The 20,828-nt window shown below is 47.5% G+C and overlaps 1 protein-coding gene across 2 annotated transcripts in view; it reads left to right on the forward strand.

The window, feature by feature from the left end:
* Nucleotides 1-20,828, forward strand: part of LOC147103621 (rabphilin-3A-like) — a 160,814-nt gene that overhangs the window by 112,846 nt on the left and 27,140 nt on the right. For both annotated transcript variants that reach the window (XM_085961366.1, XM_085961364.1), the window contains 4 exons: nucleotides 7,565-7,732; nucleotides 17,110-17,193; nucleotides 19,589-19,651; nucleotides 19,826-20,032. In XM_085961366.1, the coding sequence (XP_085817492.1) occupies nucleotides 7,565-7,732; nucleotides 17,110-17,193; nucleotides 19,589-19,651; nucleotides 19,826-20,032 (522 nt within the window). The remainder of the gene's footprint in view (nucleotides 1-7,564; nucleotides 7,733-17,109; nucleotides 17,194-19,588; nucleotides 19,652-19,825; nucleotides 20,033-20,828) is intronic.

The raw sequence follows: 20,828 nt of genomic DNA on the forward strand, positions 1-20,828 counted from the left end.
TGCCTGCAATGTCTAAACTGTACCTGTCTGCTTAACCTTATTCATACCTTTGATTGAGTCCTTCCTGCTCCCATCACCACCTGAAGTGTAATTGACCTTTCACCCATCCTGGCTCCCTTTGGCAGCAGCCCCTGGCACCACTCTAAACCCCCACTGGTCCGTCCCTAAAGCTGGCACCCTGACCCGACGGGCGTAAAAATGGGGATGACTGAGCCAAGATGTGTTATGCCAGATTTCCTCCCATTTAGCTTCCCATCTAATTCTCTGGTCTGGTTTTAGTTTAGTTTATGCTCTGCCAGTTTACAGTTAACTCTTTTAAAATTCGCTTCCAGTGACATTCATGGAATGTGGGAGTCACTGGCAAGGCCAGCATTTATTGCCCATCCCTAATTGCCCTTGAGAAGGTGGTGTTGAGCTGTCGTTTCAGAGTGACAGTTAAGAGTCAACCACATTGCTGTGGGTCTGGAGTCACATATAGGCCAGACCGGGTAAGGTCGGCAGATTTCCTTCCCTAAAGGACATTCATGAACCAGATGGGTTTTTACAACAATCCGATAGTTTCATGGCCACCATTACTGATACTAGCTTTTTATTCCAGATTTATTTAATTAACTGAATTTAAATTCCCCAGCTGCCGCGGTGCGATTTGAACTATTGTCTCTGGATCATTAGTCCAGGCCTCTAGATTACTAGTCCAGTAACATAACCACTATGCTACCATACTGTAGAATTAAATGTCATTGCACCCATTTCAAAGCACCATGGGATTTTTTTCCCTTAAAGATGCTTATATAAAATATCAATGTAATTAGGACTGTGGGGTTCCTAATGGGAATTCCCATGCTCCTTACATTTTTTAGAGGAAGAAGAAGAGTAAAGGAGGAACGCCAGGCAGGTCAGGCTACACCAGAGGCACCCGACAGTGCCTTTCTACCCACATTCATTCAGAGGCCCACCTACCTGGCAATGGCAGTTCAGAACTGGCTCCAGGTCAGCAGACAGCCAGAGGCAGAGCTGTGCCATCTGATGCAAGGGTGCCCGCAGCTAACCAGGGCTGGCACTGCCACTGGCAGTAAGTGCACCCTCAAGTGCTGTTTCTTTGCCTCTATTCAGGCATGCAGCAATACTTCCTTATTGAGAAGGTGCCCTGGACTGGAAAGCAAGGGTCACCTTCCTCACTACCACTTCGGTCTGCCTCACTTCACCAAGCATCAATTGAGATTGGTCTGTTGTTCCATCCATCAATTGGCCACAGACTCGGTATCTTGCCGGCATAGTTGTTGTGTCAGCCTCAGGGATTTGCTTTTTTGTCGTCCAAATAATCTTTGCAACCTGTTGAGCTGGAAAAACCTGTGTATTGTTTAATCAGTAGAACAATGCTTATGCTATTTGAATAATACAGCCATGCTGGAAATTTCCCAATGGGTCTGCCAAACACCTCCTCCACCTTGAAAGCCCATGCCTTTCTCTGCCTTCCTGCTTCCCCCTACTGCCTCTTGCCATTTCTAACCTGACCCAAAGCACCTATACCTTCCACCTCCCCTGCTTCCTCCTACTGTGTTTTGCCTCCCGACCTAATGCTGAGCACCAGTGCTTTTTCCCTTTCACTCGCTGCTGACCTGCTCTGATAAAATCTACAACCCTCTTCCCACTGTTCCCACCCGCCAGGAATCACCTCCCAGTGCTACCACAGTCCAGGACCAACCTCCCAACACTGCCTAATGCAATAGTGCGAGGCCAGCTTATTTAAGTACTGCTGTGGTGCTCCAGATGCATAGTGCATGATGTACTGGGAGCACCTTGGTGACCGAAAGCCTGAATTCCAGGTGCAGCAGCCAGTAAAGAGCTGCTGATCGCCCACGATTAATTGCCATTTAAAAAAAATGCTATATGCACTTCCGTACCCATGCAGGAATTGGCTGTTGGAGGCCGAGTAAAAGCTGGAGTAGTAAGGAAGAGAAGGGGCCTTATAGCTCAGAGAGGGACAACCAGGGGGACCAAAGTTTAAGCAGGCCGCCACCTGAAGCACCCTTTGGAAATGGGCACTTGGGTGCTCCAGCAACATTATGGGAGGACCTGTCATTTGTATTAGACTTAGGGCCTTGGTGAGCCTTGTGTACATTTGGTGTGCAGGCTTCTAGCACTCTAGGCATTTCTCACCACATTGCCCTGAAAGTATTGCTGCAGGCAGATAGTAGGTCTAAGGTCTCTGTGGCCAATAATACAGGCCCCGACACGACTGCGCTTTGTGACTCCAGGCTACGATAATCAACACCTGTGATATAAACTTTCCACACAAAACTGCACATAATCATGGAATTCGACTCAAAATAACACTAAGGCTCCCACAATACCATGTACAGGAAACTTTCTGGTATCCGGCATGGACGGGACCGACGTGGTGCCGGTTCATCAACAATTCCGGATAACCGAATGCTATAGTAAAAGATACGGAGCTCAGAGCTCCGTATAAAGCAACAAACCCTGTTGCTTCAAAACAATCGGCACAAGTTGCAAGCGTCTCTGTAGCTTAGCAACAGCTTCAGCTACACCCTTGCACAGCAACAAATGGAGTAAAAAAAGTAATAAAAGTAAAAAAAGTTACCTGAACCGACTCCTGAATTTTGCCGGTGGATAGAGCGTTCCGGTTATTTAGGGGCCGGTTAATCGAAAGTTTCCTGTAGTAAAAAACCTAATGTAGATCAGTGGCCCTCATAATATGTAATACATTAAATGAAACAAAACAACTTCCTCCAACTCGGCATGAACAGCGACATGGGAAATCTATTAATAATATATTTTAAAAGTACATTTCAGGTAAAACCAGCAAGATGGCGTATAGCTGGTGGCAAGAGCTGTGCTCTCGTGGTGGCGAGGTTGTGCAGCTTGCAGCAGACCACCACAAATCTTGACACTCGCTCTGCCGAGTACTGCAGGGCTCCTATAGAGTGGTCCAGGCAGCGGAAGCATCATTTCAGCATACCAAAGGTCTGCATGGCTTCCATTGTATGCCTGCTGCCCACCTGTGCGTGGGTTGTGCACCAGAGTCATCAGCCATGTCATCAGTGGATAGCCCTTGTTGCCCAGTAACCACCCTTTGGTTTGCCATGGTGGCTCAAATGCAGATGGCACAGCGGACTACCGCAGAATGAATGCAGCATGACTGCTGCCAGGATACCCAGCATTGACCTGCATGATTCACTGCCTATGGTCACACACCAGCTGGACGTTGAGGGAATGGATTCCCTTTCAGTTCTGGTATAGAGCAGAGTTGACATGCGGCGCCCGTAAAGCGAAGTGCGTACAGTCAATGGCACCCTGCACCATGGGAAAGCCTGCAATCCTAGCGAAGCCTCGTGCTCACCTCCGCCTGCTTGTTTCTGGCAAGAGAAAATGAATAGAGAGCCTCAGTGACATCCCTTACGCAACAGTGGACTACAAACTGCGAGATGTTGCAAGTATCTCCAGCTCCAGCCTGGAAGGAGCCAGGCACATAAAAGTTCATCACCATGGTCATCTTCACAGCCACTGGCAATGCGGTCTGTGCCCTGTTCTGAGGTTGCAGTCGTGGCAGTAGGGGGCAGATTTCAGTGAGGACATCCTTACTGAAGCGCTGACGTCCCACACATTGTTCTTCACTGAGGTACAGGTAAGAGAATTGCTCCCTGAACACCCTGGGTGGATATGGTCTCCTGCTGAGAACCCTCCTCCCACTTCCAGCAGCTTGTCCTGCTCTGCGTGACCTTTGTTCATTCTCCAAATCATGCTATATTCCAAGGGCAATGCCTACTAGTGCACAAATGCCTGGGAGCAACTGGTTTGTGCAGAAGCCTTGAAGTCAGCAAAAAGTTCCTCAGCACCTGCCACACCACTCCCTGCAGCCTTTTGCAACTTGAAACAACTATAGAACGCACCAAACACTTGTAGAATCAGAGCAACAGCCAGAATAAATCAACCAGCAACTAATCTGTAAGTAGTTGATGATCCCTTGAAATAGCGCTGTTAGGGGTCCTTCCTGCTGCTGAGCACGTGTTCAGCTGTGCGAGATTGCGAGAGGGCATTGGCTGGAGCTAACACCTGCACCAATATGGCGTCCGGCACGACAAATGTGCGCAGGCGGCACAGACGCCATTTTGGAACTCTAAGGGCGCTTGTAGCACCCAAAAAACAGGCACTAACGAGCCTAATTTCTCGCCCGATATCCCTTCCAGTCTTTCAGTTAATTATTTTGGCTCATCAAGATGATGAATGTTAGTGCTCAGGGTATGACAAAATTTGTTTTGAAAATTCTTCACATGCATGCTGTGTCAATACCAAGCTACAACACGCTTCGATGCAGAGTAACACTCCTCAGAAGCAATGTTCCCCGTAATTTTGTTTTGGGTTGCGCGACCCCTTTAACAGGCTGCGCGGCCCATTCAAAAGTCCACGCATTGCGTGCTTTTTTTTTCAATTTAAAAGTTGGCTCACCGGCTGCATTGGACACCTGGAGAGCTGCACGGCTGTGTGACCACGCAGCTTAAAGGAACGTTGCTCAGAAGTACATCCCATTCTGCGCCAGGTTGACATTTGAATTTCCTATATCAGGAATTCTTGTGGCCAAATCATGGATGTCTGTGCGATGGTTTGGTGCCCATTAAAAACTGGGTAGTGGTTGCCTCTGCTACACTGCAAAAGGGAGCCCCAAAATTCAGAGGTCTTTGGGGCATTGAGGGTGAATTTCCTCAGGGCACCTGCCCCCGCCCCCCCCACACCCCACCCGCCATAACCTTACATAGAAACATAGAAGATAGGAGCAGGAGTAGGCCATTTGGCCCCTCGAGCCTGCTCCGCCATTCAACGAGATCATGGCTGATCATCCAAATTCAGTACCCTGTCCCTGCCTTTTCCCCATATCCCTTGATCCCTTTAGCCTTAAGAAATATATCTAACTCCTTCTTGAATATATTTAATGAATTGGCCTCCACTGCCGCCTTTGGTAGAGAATTCCACAGGTTCACCACTCTCTGGGTGAAGAAATTCCTCCTCTCTGTCCTAAATGGCTTACCCCTTATTCTTAGACTGTGACCCCTGGTTCTGGACTCCCCAGCCATCAGGAACATCCTTCCTGCATCTAGTCTGTTTAGTCCTGTTAGAATTTTATAAGTTTCAATGAGATCCCCTCTCATTCTTCTAAACTCCAGCGAGTATAAGCCCAATCGACCCAATCACTCTTCATACGTCATTCCTGCCATCCCAGGTATCAGTCTGGTGAATCTTCGCTGCACTCCCTCCATGGCAAGAACATCCTTCCTCAGATAAGGCGACCAAAACTGCACACAATACTCAAGGTGTGGTCTCGCCAAGGCACTACAACTGCAGCAAGACATCCTTGTTCCTGTACTCGAACCCTCTCGCTACGAAGGCCAACATACCATTTGCCTTCTTAACCGCCTGCTGCACCTGCATGCTTACCTTCAGCGACTGGTGCACAAGGACACCCAGGTCTCGTTGCACTTCCCCCTTCTCCCAATCTATTGCCGTTCAGATAATAATCTGCCTTCCTGTTTTTGCCACCAAAGTGGATAACCTCACATTTATCCACACTATACTGCATCTGCCATGCTTCTGCCCAATCACCAAACCTGTCCAAATCATACTGGAGTTTCTCGGCATCCTCCTCACAGCACACACGCCCACCCAGCTTTGTGTCGTCTGCAAACTTGGAGATATTACATCTAGTTCCCCTGTCTAGATCATTTATATATATTGTGAATAGCTGGGGTCCTAGGACCAATCCCTGCGGTACCCCACTAGTTACTGCCTGCCACTCGGAAAAAGAGCCGTTTATTCCAGCTCTTTGCTTCCTGTCTGCCAACCAGTTCTTTATCCAAGTCAGTACCTTGCCCCCAAACCTTGGTAGAAGTTCGACGGAAAACCCGTTTATGCTTGTAAGTCTCTGGAGATATTCACAAATTCCTATAGAGGAAGGCACACACAAATCTTTGAAGGAGGCAGGACAAGTTGATAAGGTTGTTAAATAGAGGCACAGTGTAATAAAACAAGGTAAACCTTTATAAATCACTGGTTAGGCGTCAGCCAGAGTATTGTGCCGAATTCTGTGCACGACATTTCAGGAAGGTCTAGGAGAGGGTGCAGAAGAGATTTACTAGAATGATACGAGGAAACTGGGATTTCAGTTATGTGGAGAGACTAGAGAAACTGGGATTGTTCTCCTTAGAGCCGAGAAGGTTAAGGGAAGATTTAATACAGGTGCTTAAAATTATGAAAGGTTATGATAGAGTAGGTAGGGGGGAAACCGTTTCCACTGGCAGGGGGGCCGGTGAGCAGAGGACACAGATTTTTAAGTTAACTGGAAAAAGAACCAGAGGGGATATGAGCAGAATTCTTTCTACACAGTGAGTTGTTATGATCTGAAGGGGTGCAGGTAGCAGTTACAGGAGGGGCTGCCAAATAAGTTTGTAATTATCCGCACAATGAACGACTGTTGATCCAAGAGCGATCGGTTACCATTTAAGGAGAGGCAGGTCAGTGAGGGAGCATCTTTGAAATAATTTCTATGGGTTTCTTAACTTAAGCCAGACTAGCCTGGATCATGGCCAGAGCAGGGGGATGGATGAAAATCCTGCCCTGCTGCATTTCTGATGGCAGAGTGGGGCCTCTGCAGTTTTGACCCAAGGACCTTTAGTCAGAGACCATTATATTTTTGAGAACAGAAAACAGAAGTGTTGATTATTGGATGCGTAACATACCGTATATTATATACTGTGAACTATAGGGGGAATTCTACAAACCTGTGTTCCCCACATTGTAATCTTGATTCTCTGACCTACACCCCCTGTTGGTGTGCCTCACTGGGAGTATGGGATTGAGTAATTACCCCTTATATATTTGTTAGGAGGTGGCGGTGGGCCTTCTTCTTGTATCACTGGTAGAAACTTTATACAACTGACTGGCTTGTTATGCCACTTCAGAGGGCAGTTAAGAGTCCACCACGTTGGTATGGGACTAGAGTCACATATAGGCCAGGCCGAGGAAAGACGGCCTCTTTCCTTCCCTGAAGGACATTAGTGAACGATGTGGGTTTTTATGGTGATCCAACAGCTTCGTGGTCACTTTTACTGTTTATTTCGAGATTATTTTGAAACTAAATTAAAATTCACAAAATACCATGGTGGGGTTTGAACTCAGGCTCTCTGGATTATTAGTCCAAACCTGTGGATTACTGGTTACCTTTAATGCCTGGGGTGCATGGGTGTAAGTAATGCTGAGTGGCACCAAAAGCTGCTGATTCGCATGTAGGATGTATGTGAAATAAATTTGTTGGACAAAATTATGCAAGAGCAATTAGCACAGCAATTAGCTTATCGGAATACCTTGAGTGAGGGGGTCCCAACGGGGGGGTGGGGGCGAGCGAGTTTGCTGAATGCCCAACTTCCCATTCCCCATTTGCTCGATTCCACCTGCAGGGGCAATCCTGTCAGTTGGAATATCTACCTTGATTAGTCTGATAACCTACCTGTACTGACCGAGAAGCCTTAATTTTCCAACTATTTTCTTTCAGGCAGTGAAGTTGGGTCTGGGCCTACTGGCCGAGCTCCTGCCAGTTATGTTTCCGCAGGACGCAGGCCACCAGAATCACGAATGGCCGCAGGCAGCGAATATGGTGAATGTGAGAGTCAGGATGGATACAGTGGTGACATGGAGAGTGACACCAATAGGAGTCCAGGAGGTTAGTGAAGCCATTGAAAATGGATGGTGCATCATTCCATTCGAACCTCCTGCAGTACACTGCTATTCTCTCTCTCTCTACCTCTCATGCTTACTTTCATGCTTGTAGTCTCTGTGCTATCTCTTTCATAGAATCATAGAATGGTTACAGCACAGAAGGAGGCCATTCGGCCCATTGAGCCTATGCCAGCTCTCTGCAAGAGCACTTCAGCTAGTCCCACTCCCCCGCCCTTTCCCCGTAGCCCTGCAATTTTTTTTCCTTCAGGTACTTATCCAACTCCCTTTTGAAAGCCACGATTGAATCTGCCTCCACTGCCCTTTCAGGCAGTGCATTCCAGATCCTAACCACTCGCTGCGTAAAAAGTTTTTCCTCATATCGCCTTTGGTTCTGCTGCCAATCGCCTTAAATCTGTATCCTCTGGTTCTTGACCCTCCCGCCAATGGGAACAGTTTCCCTCTATCTACTCTGTCTAGACCCCTCATGATTTTGAACACCTCTATCAAATCTTCTCTCAACCTTCTCTGCTCGCAGGAGAACAACCCCAGCTTCTCCAGTCTATCCATGTAACTGAAGTTCCTCATCCCTGGAACCATTCTTGTAAATTTTTTCTGCACCCTCTCTAAGGCCTTCACATCCTTCCTAAAGTGCGGTGCCCAGAATTGGACACAATGCTCCAGTTGAGGCTGAACCAGTGTTTTATAAAGATTCATCATAACTTCTTTGCTTATGTACTCTGTGCCTCTATTTATGAAGCCCAGGATCCCGTATACTTTTTTAACCACTTTCTCAACCTGCCCTATCACCTTCAACGATTTGTGCACATATACATACCCCCAGGTCTCTCTGTTCATGCACCCCCTTTAGGATTGTACCCTTTAGTTTATATTGTCTCTCCTCGTTCTTCCTACCAAAATGTATCACTTCGCACTTTTCTGCATTAAATTTTATCTGCCACGTGTCCGCCCATTTCACCAGCCTGCCTATCTCTTCTTGAAGTCCATCATTCTCTCTTGCCCGTTCTCGCACTCTTGCTCTCTTTCATGTGCACTCGCACGTCCTCTCGCTTTCTCTTTCGCTAGCTATTTATAGACAGCCTTGTTCTGTGTGCAGGCAATCAAATGGCAGTTTGTTTGTTACTATGATAATCTTCCCATATCCTCGTCTCGAATGCCATGCAGTTTCTGTGGAGCGCAGATGAAGCACATTCTCTCAGCTCTTAAGAAATAGAATTTGTAGATGAATGCTGTTTTTCAGCATTAATACCAGATCGGTGCAGAAACAATGTTAACTGTGACACAGCTTGAATTATTATGGTAATTCAAAAGTGCTTTATGTATTTTTTTCAAGATGGATTTTATTGAGGGCTGTACTTTGTGGCGGGGCATGATACTTGTGGATGATTTTCCTGTGAATCGCACTGGGATGGAGTTTTCCTGTTTCCAGTCCTTGTGGGAATATTCCACCATTGGTGTTTGCTGAGTGACACTGTTGATGCATTGGGCTCGAATTTCCAAGCCCCGAGGAGGCGGGTTTGGAGGCGGGAGTGGTGGGAAAATTGCAGAATCGGGGGGCAGGAACCCATCCCGCCCCAACCTGCCTCAGCGCCAATGTCCCAGGAGGCGGTTACCCGACCTGTGCTGGGAGCCGCCTCCCCGAGGCGGGAAGGGGATTAGTGCCAATTAACTGCCTGTAGTTAACGGGCAGTTTTTTGCCTAATCCCTATTTTTAGCCCTGAAGTGTGGGCTGTCCGATGGCTCTGAACCACGCAAGTTAGCGAGGCGGACAGTCGGTCTGGAGGGGTCGAGATGTCCGTTGTGCAGGTGAGTGATGTGTGCAGAGGTAAGTGAGGTAAGTGTAAAGTGTTTTAATAAGTTTTACTTACCTTTTACTTTCTCCTGCAGGCTTCCTTCCTTCAGTTCTCGGGAGTCCCTCAGCTCACCGGCACAGAAAGCAGAATGGCCGTTGAACTGTCAAAAGCTGCAGCCTCTGCTTTCTGGTCTGGAGAGCTCTCTAACTGAATCTGAGTAGAAGGACTCAAGTTAGAAGACAGATTGTCAGGCCCCGATTTTCTGCCAGCCGTCGGGCGGGTTTTCATGCGGGCGGGGGCCGAAAATCGCCGAAATAGGGGGTTGCGACCACCCCCCTCGCCTGATTCCCCACCCCGTCCGACTTTCGGACCACCATTTCTCCGCGACCCGAATCAGTCCCGCCTGCCACTGGCGGGACTGGCCGTCGGGACCCTGATCACCAATTATTGGCATGTTTAATGCCATTTTAGGGTGCCCTTGCGATTTTCAGGGGTTCCCCACGCCAAACATGCCTGCGGGGAACCCCGCTGATGAAACCTTGCCGACTTGCTTGCTCTCAGCTGCAGGTCATTCGGGAAAGCTGCGATTTAAAGGGACAGCATTTGTATGTTGAAGGACCTTGTTGTTGCAGGCTTGGGGCTACTTCTTCAAGGCTTAGGCACAGCTGTGGAAGGTTGGAGCCTCACACACTTCTCCAATGTGATCTCCTGGGAAGCACCGCTCGGCACCTTCACTCAGCGCTTCCTCAGCGGAGGCATCTACCAGAAGCATGGGCCGCCTTTTTTTCCTTCCCTTCTTGCCATTAGAGGATCTCCAGCAGCAGAGGCGGCAGCAGCAGAACCAGGAACAGCAGGATCAGCACCAGGAGCACCAGGCTGCTGCTCACTCACCTGAAGCTGCACAGGCCAGAAGGGGCCAGCGCTTGGAAGTGGCTTGAGAGCACCTTGCTGCGCTTTAGGGGGCCATGGGGACCCGTATCTGCACTGGCAGTCCTACTCAGAAGGACTTCCATGAAGGTCTGGTTTCTCTGTTCAATAGATGGCCAACGCTCCTCAAGAGATGTCATTCTTTTATGAGCACTCACCATGTTTTCCGTACCCTGGTGAATTATCTCCTCCATGGAGGTTGCCAACCTTTCCATGGTGATGCGTTCCTGCGCCAATGACTCCACAAAGGCTCTGCTCATGGTCGCTATGGACTCCTCCATTCGCTCCACACTCGCAGCGACCCTGGAGACAAAACCTGCCAGAGACTCCTGCATCTGTGCATGGAGATCCATCACCTCTTCTCTTGCGGATGGACCCAGAGGCAGAGGGTCGACATGCAGCGCACTGAGCTGAGCTGGCAGAGTCCTGCGCCCTCCGACGAGGACTCTCCACTGCTGTCCCTGTCTCCAGAATCTGCTGAGGCTCACTTGTGAGCTGTGAAACACCAGGTGACAACACTATATGTCCCGAAGGTCCCCCCGAAGTGTGAGTGTCTGCGCTGGTGCTGGCTGCGCTTACTTCTGCTGACGCTGCACCCTCAGAGGTTGGAGCTTCCTCTGAGGAGTCTGGCTGCACAGCCTCTTCCTCCTCCACAGTGGGGACGGGGGCTCTGGATGGTCCTGTGGGGGAGTAGAGCAAGGAGTTAGAGATGTGATGCCAAGGTTACATGCACATTCGAGTTGACATCTGCTGACACCTGCATTCATGCAGCCTTGGTCTCAGTGGGAGGCCTCTTCCTGCCTGACCTAGGGAAGAGGATCTCCCTGTGGGCCCTAACCCCATCCAATAATGCCTGCAGTGAAGCTTCGTCGAATTTGGAGGCAGCTCGAGGTCTGGCACTGGCCACAGCTGCTGCAGGCTCCTCTGCCATCCTGTATGGTTCATTTGGAAGCCAACAGAGGAAGCAATGCTTACTGTGGACCTTGAAAGCACCACGAATGATGACATCATACTGTGGGGCTTCCTGACTGGAAATGGACAATTAGCAAGGCTGCCCACACGCTGGAAATTAATTGGCCACTTGAGGGAAAATTGCGTGCAACTGGCTGACCCATTTTTTTGTGTGTCAGAACCCCACATTCGGGGGAATCCGACCATTTCCCACACAATCCACAAAATCGGGCCCTAAGTGTTTGACAGCTTCACAGAGCTGTCAAACGCTGATTTTTCATCTGTCAAAAGCTCTTGACGGATGAAATGTCAATCGCTGACGTCACCAGTAACCAGGTGCCCCTTAATTGGCCTGCTGAGCCCGCTGGGCAGGCTTAACAAGGTCAATCAAGGGAAAATAGCATGGGTTGGCCACAAGTCGATGGAGGTGGGACTACAACCCAAAAAGTGGGAGTCCCACCTCCAAAAGCTCCCCATTGACAAAATCGAGCCCATTGTGTTAACAGTGTAGACCAGACTGTTTATGTTCAGCTGTTGCTCTCTTCCTCAAATGCTTTTAGTGCCACAAACTTCTCCCTTTATCTCTCCCAGTTTCCTTAGGGGAAGGCGTTCCCTTCTAGGGTACAGATCCATGCATGTTTGAAGTTCTTGATCCCTTTCCCAGCAAGCTATTCTTCATGGGGCTGATTTTGAGAAGGTTGGATTATCAGGCGCTCAGGCCAGCTCCATGCCTCTTTTGTTTGAGTGGCATGTTTGAGGCCTGCGTGCAGAAGGCTCAATAAGGCCCCTGAATTATGTAAATGAATTCATGCAGTCAAATCTGAGGTGCACTTCAGTTGCTCAGCACCCTATAAAATGGGAACTGGGTGGTAGACCCATTCAGCCATCTTGAATCCTCTTAAGTGGGGGGGACACTGGTGTTAGAATGAAGCGGCTGCAAAGCATTGCAGTGATTTGTCAGTTTATGTGCAGGTTATTGCTTTCTTAAAGCTGCACCCATCTCCTATCTGTGGGTACAAAAGCAAAATACTGCGGATGCTGGAGATCTGAAATAAAAACAGAAAATGCTGGAAATACTCAGCAGGGCAGGCGGCATCTGTGGAGAGAGAAACAAAGTTAACGTTTCAGGTCAATGACCTTTCATCAGAACTGGAAAAAGTTAGAGATGTAACAGATTTTCCTATCTGTGGGCATTTGACAAAGGTCCGCTAATTGTCCCAATGGTACCCATGAATATACCACTGGGCATATCACCTTATTTGAGGTTTCTGGAGGACAAAGATGAGGATCAGAGGAATCAAGCAAGGTAGGTGTGTTTATGAATTAGGTGTTCATGATGTAGTTACCCATACACTCCCCCCCTCCCCCTCCGTTGCGTATACATGCAGAACCTGCTTCGCAAGGGACACTGTGACACTGGAGCCATACCTTCAAACCACAAGAGGCTGTTCGTAGCATTTGCATGGGTTCTGCTTTCACATATTCGTCTCTGTCGACACTTTGCCAGTGAGACAGTTCAGAGTGTGTTATTTGATTTCCTTTTTAAAGGAAAAAGAACCAGAGGTGAGATGAGGGGAATTTTTTTTTTATGCAGCGAGTTGTTGTGATCTGGAATGCACTGTCCTAAAGGGTGGTGGAAGCAAATTCAATAATAACTTTCAAAAGGGATTTGGATAAATACTTGAAGGGGAGAAATTTGCAGGGCTATGGGGAAAGGGCAGAGTAATGGGACTAATTGGATAGCTCTTTCAAAGAGCCGGCAGAGGACAGTGGGCCGAATGGATTGCATGACTCTAGAGATGGACAACTGAATTCAAAGTAAATCTCAATCATTCCAGCTGCACCAGTGGCATTTGACATATTTGTACAGTTGATAGGAGTTAACTGACTGTTAGTATATTGATCGGTGTCCCTACCTGACATTCATGACGTGTCACCTTGGTTCAGTTGAAAGCACTCTCACCTCTGAGTCTGTAAGTTGTAGGTGAAACTCCATGCCAGATTTTGAGCACATAATCTAGGCTGACAGTCCAGTGCAGTGCTGAGGAACTTCTGTACTGTCAGAAATGCCATCCTTTTAGTAAGATGTTGAACCAAGGACCCGTTTCCTGTATCAGTGATTAGAAACATAGAAAAGAACAGAACTGGAAAGGACTATGCAGTTCATCCGACCAGCTCGAACACCAAGAGCTCTGAATTGCCCACTCCCTCAAATATCTACCCAATTCTCCCTTAAATTTGTTCACACTGTCGTGACTCCACCACCTCAACTGAGCAGTCCATTCCACACCTTCACCACCTTCTGTGTAAAATACTTAAATCTAACCTTCCATCTTATAAGAAGTAAAAAAAAAAAAAAATTTGCAGGGCTACGGGGAAAGGGCGGGGGAGTGAGACTAGCTGAAGTGCTCTTGCAGAGAGCTGGCACGAGCTCGACGGGCCGAATGGCCTCCTTCTGTGCTGTAACCATTCTATGGTTTTATGGCCTAAAAATTCGGTTGCTTTGCCCCTCCCGTTAGCGCCCAGGCGTGGCGCCGCCAATGCCTCCCACGAAATTCAGCGGGAGGTTAGCGGCAGCGGTAACCGTTAGTGTCGTGCTGTGCCACCAGCGCTGATGTCATCACCATGCGCAGTGCCCCAGTTGCGATCTTCGGTAGCGCCCCCTGACTTACCGCTGGACGCTATGTCCGACGGGGTCAGGAAGGCCTACTTGCGGCCGGGGCGACACTAATTAAAGGGAAGGTGCCGGGCAGCCATTTTTGTTGCTGGCCACCTGCCAGCAGCTTCCCCCTCTGCCGTCCCCAGCCTCCTCTTACATAAGGACATAAGAAATAGGAGCAGGAGTAGGCCATTCAGCCCTTTTGAGCCTGCTCCGCCATTCAATGAGATCATGGCTGATCTTTGCCTCAGTTCCATTCACCAGCCTTATCGCCATATCCCTTGATGCCCTTACTAGTCAGAAATCTATCGACTTCTGTTTTGAATATACCCAATGACTGAGCCTCCACAGCCCTCTGGGGTAAAGAATTCCAAAGATTCACCACCCTCTGTGTGAAGAAATTTCTTCTCATCTCAGTCCTGAATGGCCTACCCTTTATCCTGAGGCTGTGGCCCCTGGTTCTAGACTCCCCAGCCAAGGGAAACATTCTCCCAGCATCCACCCTATCAAGCACTGTAATAATTTTGTATGCTTCAATGAGATCCCCTCATTCTTCTGAATTCAAGAGAATACAGGCCTAGTATACTCAATCTCTTCTCATACAACAGTCCCGCCATCCCAGGAATGAATCTCGTGAACCTTCGTTGCACTCCCTCTATGGCAAGTATATCCTTCCTTAGGTAAGGAGACCAAAATTGTACACAGTACTCCAGGTGTGGTCTCACCAAGGCCCTATATAATTGGAGTAAGACTTCTTTACACCTGTACTCAAATCCTCTTGTAATGAAGGCCAGCATACCATTTGCCTTCCTAATGGCTTGCTGCACCTGCACATTCACTTTCAGTGACTCATGTACAAGGACACCCAGGTCCCTTTGAGCATCTGCATTCCCCAATCTTTCACCATTTAGGAAATACTCTGCCTTTCTGTTTTTTCTACCAAAGTGGATAACTTCACATTTATCCACATTATAATCCATCTGCCATGTTCTCGCCCACTCACTGAGCCTGTTGAGATCCCCTTGAAGCCTCTTCACATCCTCTTCGCAACTGACACTGCCACCTAGCTTTGTGTCATCAGCAAATTGCCTGCCATCCTGAAAAAGACCCGTTTATCCCTACTCTTTGTTTTCTGTCTGTTAACCAATTCTCAATCCATGTTAGTATCCATGTTCCCAATTCCATGTGCCCTAATTTTGTTCACCAACCTCTTGTGTGGGACCTTATCGAAGGCCTTCTGAAAATCCAAATACACCACATCTACCGGTTCCACATTGTCTACTCCACTAGTTACATCCTCAAAGAACTCCAATAGGTTTGTCAAACAGGACTTCCCTTTCATAAATCCATGTTGACTCTGCCCAATCTTACTATTAGTTTCTAAGTGTTCAGTTAGTGCATCCTTTATGATAGATTCCAGCATTTTCCCAACTACTGATGTGAGGCTAACAGGTCTGTAGTTCCCCGTTTTCTCTCTCCCTCATTTCTTAAATAGCAGGGTTACATTTGCTATCCTCCAATCTGCAGGTACCGTTCCAGAAGCTATAGAATTTTGGAAGATGACAACCAATGCGTCCACTTTCCCAATGGCCACCTCTTTCAAAACCCTAGGATCCGGTCATCTGGTCCTTGAGATTTATCAAATTTTAGTCCCATTAATTTTGCTAGTACTGTTTTTTTACTAATAATAATTTCTTTAAGTTCCTCATTCTCGCCACACCCTTGGTTTTCTCGTAGTTCTGGGAGGTTTTTTGTATCTTCCTCTGTGAAGACAGAAACAAAGTATTTATTTAATTTCTCCGCCATTTCCTCATTCCCCATTATAAATTCTCCCGTCTCTGACTGTAAAGGACCTACATTTACCTTCGCCAGTCTTTTCCTTTTCACCTACCTATAGAAGCTTTTACAATCCGTTATTATATTTTTCGCTAGTTTGTGCTCATATTCCATTTTCCCTTTCTTTATCAATTCCTTGGTTCCCCCTTTGCTGATTTCTAAAAAGATCCCAATCCTCAGGCAGACCATTTTTTCTGGCAACTTTATAAGCTTTCTCCTTTGACTTAATACTAGCTTTAATTTCCTCAGCCACCCCCCTCCTGCGGAGAGCCGGCTTCGCTCTGTGAGCTCGGCACTTCTCTTGAGGGCCGGGCTCTTTTGCCGGCACTCCGATCCATGGTGGCCCAGCTGGGCCCCGGATCACACTGCGCAAGGCCCCTCAGGCGGGGCGCTTCCAGTAGCACCCCGCCTCCCTCTTGGGGTGCTACCGATGAATTTCGGCCGCAGGGGTGCTCATTTTTTCGGGGCACTAAAAGTAACGCCCCGGCGAAGTTAGCGCCCCAAAGGGGGTGCAACTCAATTTTCCCCCCTATGATTCTAAGTGTGACTCCGTATACCCAGTTCTAGAAGGCAATCTTGAACATATTGGGGTTCAGTTTATTTATTCCTTTAAGTATCTCGAATAATTGAACATCTCCCTTGAGTCTTTTCTTCTTCAGAGTAAATAATTCGAAGTATAGTCAAGTGTGAAATATCCCTTAGCACTATTTGAAGACCATCGAGTTCTCCTGGTAACCTGGCCAGCATATTTTCTTGAACCAACACCCCAACAAAGCAGAATAACCAGTTATTCATCTCATTATGGCTCGTTGGATATTGCTCATGAAGAATAGCTGCTGTGTTTGCTTACATATCAGTAGATATTGCATCTCACAGTAATGCATTGTGTGAAACATTTTGAGAAGATTCAATGTGAAAAGCACTATATAAATGCCATTAAAAGTATTTTAATACAGAACCTGAGCACTAAAACAAATCAGAGCGTTAAGTTTAATGTTATAAAGTGATTTATTCTTATAAAGTATTGGTTGCCGAACTTGGTCACTTGAATATTTTAACATGTTGGTCATTCTATTTTTTTGTCTGGCTTTCAGCCTAGTTACTGTTGAGCTTTGTCTTTAAAAAGGTTTTGGTCCATTATTGCGAAGTACGAAGTCTTCCTGCTGACACTAGTTCTCACTTGCTCTTCTTTCTCAGTTGGACGACGTAACACTTCAGCTCAGGGTTCACGACCACCTGCAGCTCCACACCAAACTACGCCTGCACAGCCACCTCAAGCAAGTAGGTATCTCCCTGAGTAAATGAACCTACCTCATCTTAGTATTTGAGAAAATACATTAAAGGGCCAAGACCCCTGGTTTGGGAAACCAGCAAGGTTGCAATGCATAGGAGAGAAGACCAGGTCAACAAGGAAGTGATTTAGGGGGATGTCAAGCTTTGGGTCTTGTGCCTCGAACTTCTCCTGATCTCCCATTTTAACCTCAGCGGCAATCCCAGAGAAATGGCGTGCGTGGTCGTTTACACTTGCTCTAGGGTTTCCGCCAATCTTCCGCTTAAGTTATGGTGGAAGATCGGGGAAACTGCCACAGAAGATCTGTAGACTAGGAGGAAGGAAAGACTGAGGGACATGAGGAGTTCCACCACTTTGAGATCCTGAGTAAGAATGAGTTAGAGTGAAAGCCTGTGGAATGAATCTGGATTTCAACAAAATGAGAATGCAGGGAGGAGGAAACGTGTAAGGAATGGCCAGTGTAAACAAACCTATCCACAGCTGTATATTTGGAGTAAATAAGTCGGGCGAGCGGGCAGTTAAAATGGTCGCAATGACTTAGCCCCTCCAATTCTGCTCCCTTCCCGCAGGTTGTCATTTTAATCTCTTTTAAGCAAGTGGGACACCCACTGCAAAGTAGCAGGTCCTTCGATAAATACAGGAAACTCTTTTTTATCCGGCACCGACGGGACCGCCATGTTGCCAGTTGATCAAAAATTCTGGATGACGGAGAGGGTTATCTACCGAAGCTATTTTTAACAAAGAAAAATAAAAAAATCAAGAAATGTGCAGTATACAGTAATTGGGTACTCACCTACAGAATGTTGTGTTAAATGGATGGTGGAAGATGCTTGATTAAGTACAGTACTGCCAGTTGAGAGTAATGCAATGCAGTGACTACCAGCAGCATGGGAGACACACAGTACCCCTGTAAAATGGTGGATCAGAAGAGACTACCGGCAGCGCGGGAGAGTCAGACTCCTGTTACAGGGGTATTGAGGTGTTCCGACTTCAGACAGCGCCAAGAAGCCGAGTAGTGGCAGTTGGAGAACTACCCCCACTGACTAACTCGGCCACCGCGGGAGACTCGGACTCGGAAACATTGCCGGTTATTGAGGTGTTGTTTTCGGAGCGAGAATTTTGCCGGTTAATAGAGAATTCCAGATATTTAGGTGCTGTTTAAACGAGAGTTTCCTGTAAGCAGATCGGGCTCCAGTGATGGCATTGGGGCCTGACTGCAATTTTAACCTGAGGCCTGTGTGGGGAAGCTGTCATAGCTTCTCCGCCAGGCCAACCTGGTGGCAAGAGGAGCTGGGGCCAGAAAAGGCCCAAAAGGTAGATCAATTTGAGGTTTTTTTTTGGTTTCCTTGTAGGCCAGGAGGACCACGATGCCCTCCTGACCCCCCTCCCAACCACTTACCTGAGTGCAGGAGATTGTTCCCTTGGATCCTAGACTATCTAGTGCTGCCTGCAGGTTCGGGCAGGAGTCTAACATCAGGTGCAGTGAGTTAAAATGTTTTGGGCCTCATGCTACAGGAAGGCTTGGATAGTTTGCTGTCCACAGCTCCTAGTCGCACAACTCCTACCAGGGCTTATGTCCCACCCCCCTCCCTGTGAAGAAGTGACCAGGTTTCACCGGATATTTGCCCACCTTATTTTAATGCATTAAAATCCATTCGTAAGTCTCCTTAACTCCGAACAATGTGCCTTCCTCTGAAAATGCACCAGTGTTTCATTTCAAGGGGAAGGAAAGTCTAGGGAAAGTACTTCTTTGTTCAAATACTATATAGAAAGAAAAGAAAGAACTTGCATTTATATAAAAAATAATATTTTTGGCCAGTCTTCCTCGGTGCTAGGCTATTCTGAGATACCACAGATGAGGATCATTGCTGTGTATCCCAGAATGGCACCATAAAAAATACCCGTGGTTTCAAAGCAGCCTCAGCGTTGCACCAGTGCCCTCCCACCCCGCCCCACCACAACTCCAGTGACCAATGCAATTGATTGGAGGTGCATTGGTCCTCACATGGTTTTTCATGGGCAGTGGCTCGCTACCAGTGCTCAGGCTGTCTCATAGTTTCCCCCGCCTCCATAATTTACCATGGATCCACTCTGGACACTCTGTCAGTAACAACACCACAACAGCCTAGCAGCAAGGAAGATCCAACTTGAACCCCCCCTGCCTGGTGATACAAAAACTTCAGATTCAATAATGGCAAGTATTTTTGTATAGAGTAGACGAGTATTTTGAACAGAAATTACTCCCCTAAGATTTTCCTTCCCCATCAAAATTCATTAGGGCTCTTTCACCAAACGTCATTCTGGTTCCTTTTGTGCTGTCATTATAAGATTTGCGGACTCTTCATGCTTGTTAGACTGACATATTTCTGGTCTCTCCGTTCGCAGGCGCCCCTGGAACCTATAGAGCAGGTCAGGGAATGACTCCCAGATATCCAGAGCAAAAGCCAAGTAAGAACGGTTACGAGCAGCTCCATCCTCAGCATCTCATTTCTCATTTCAGTTCTCCCTGCTTCTGGGTCCTCGGTTTCATCTTGGAACATAGTGCCATCAAACAGATCCTCAACTTGAAGTGAAGAAGAAATGATCTCTCTCTCTTTTCTTTTGTTTGTTTCTCTCCGCCAGTGGTAGGGTCTCCCTCCTTGTCGCATTCAGTGGCCAGTCAGCCCACCCCATCATCGGACACCAGTTACACCCCGGTGAAGGAGGAGAGAGTTGTCCGCCAGCACGCGCAGTATACAGCACCAAGCACAGCCTCAACGCTGCCTCCTTCTGCACGACAGCAGCAGCAGGAGGATGAGGACGAGGATGTTTATGACTCGGATGAAGCCAGTGAGTAATACTGGGGCTGGGGGGTTCTCTAAAAAAAAGACTATTAAACAGCAAGGATAATCTGTGGTAGAATACTTCCTAACATGACTAAGGGAATCCAACATTTCACTGCTGGGGTGAAATTAAAAGCAGAAAATACTGGAAGGGCAGAGCAGCTCAGTCATCATCTGAAAGAGAAAGATTAACTCGAACCAAGTCCTGTTCACCTATCACCCCTGTGCCCGCTGACCGGCAACGCTTCGATTTTAAAATTCTCATCCTTGTGTTAAAATCGCTTCATGGCCTCGCTCCTCACTTTCTCTGTGACTGCCTCTGGTCCTTCAAACCCTCCGAGATCTCTGCCCTCCTCCAATTCTAGCCTCTTGCACATCCCTGTTTTCCATCTCTCCACGATTGGCGGCCGTGCCTTCAGCTGCATAGGCCCAAAACTCTGGAATCCCCTCCCTAAACCTCTCCGCCTCTCTACTGCTCTCTCCTGCTTCAATTCGCTTCTTAAACCCTACCTCTTTGACTAACACCTATCCTAATCTCTCTTTATGTGACTTGGTGTCAAAAATTTTGTCTGATCATGCTCCTGTGAAGCGCCTTGGGATGTTTTACTATGTTAAAGGCACTATCTAAATGCAAGTTGTTGTAATGTTTCAGGTGGCAGCCTTTAATAGGAGTTCTATTTTGTTCTGCTTTAATAAAACCATCAGAGTCTCCCTTGTAGAACAGGAAATAAAATATATGCGCACATTTTGCAGATATTTTATTTGTGAAATGACAGCTTACCATCGCATCAAAGGAAATGTTC

Source organism: Somniosus microcephalus, chromosome 19, assembly GCF_052327205.1.
Source record: "Somniosus microcephalus isolate GS21.2 chromosome 19, FLI_Smic_1.0, whole genome shotgun sequence".
Taxonomy (NCBI): domain Eukaryota; kingdom Metazoa; phylum Chordata; class Chondrichthyes; order Squaliformes; family Somniosidae; genus Somniosus; species Somniosus microcephalus.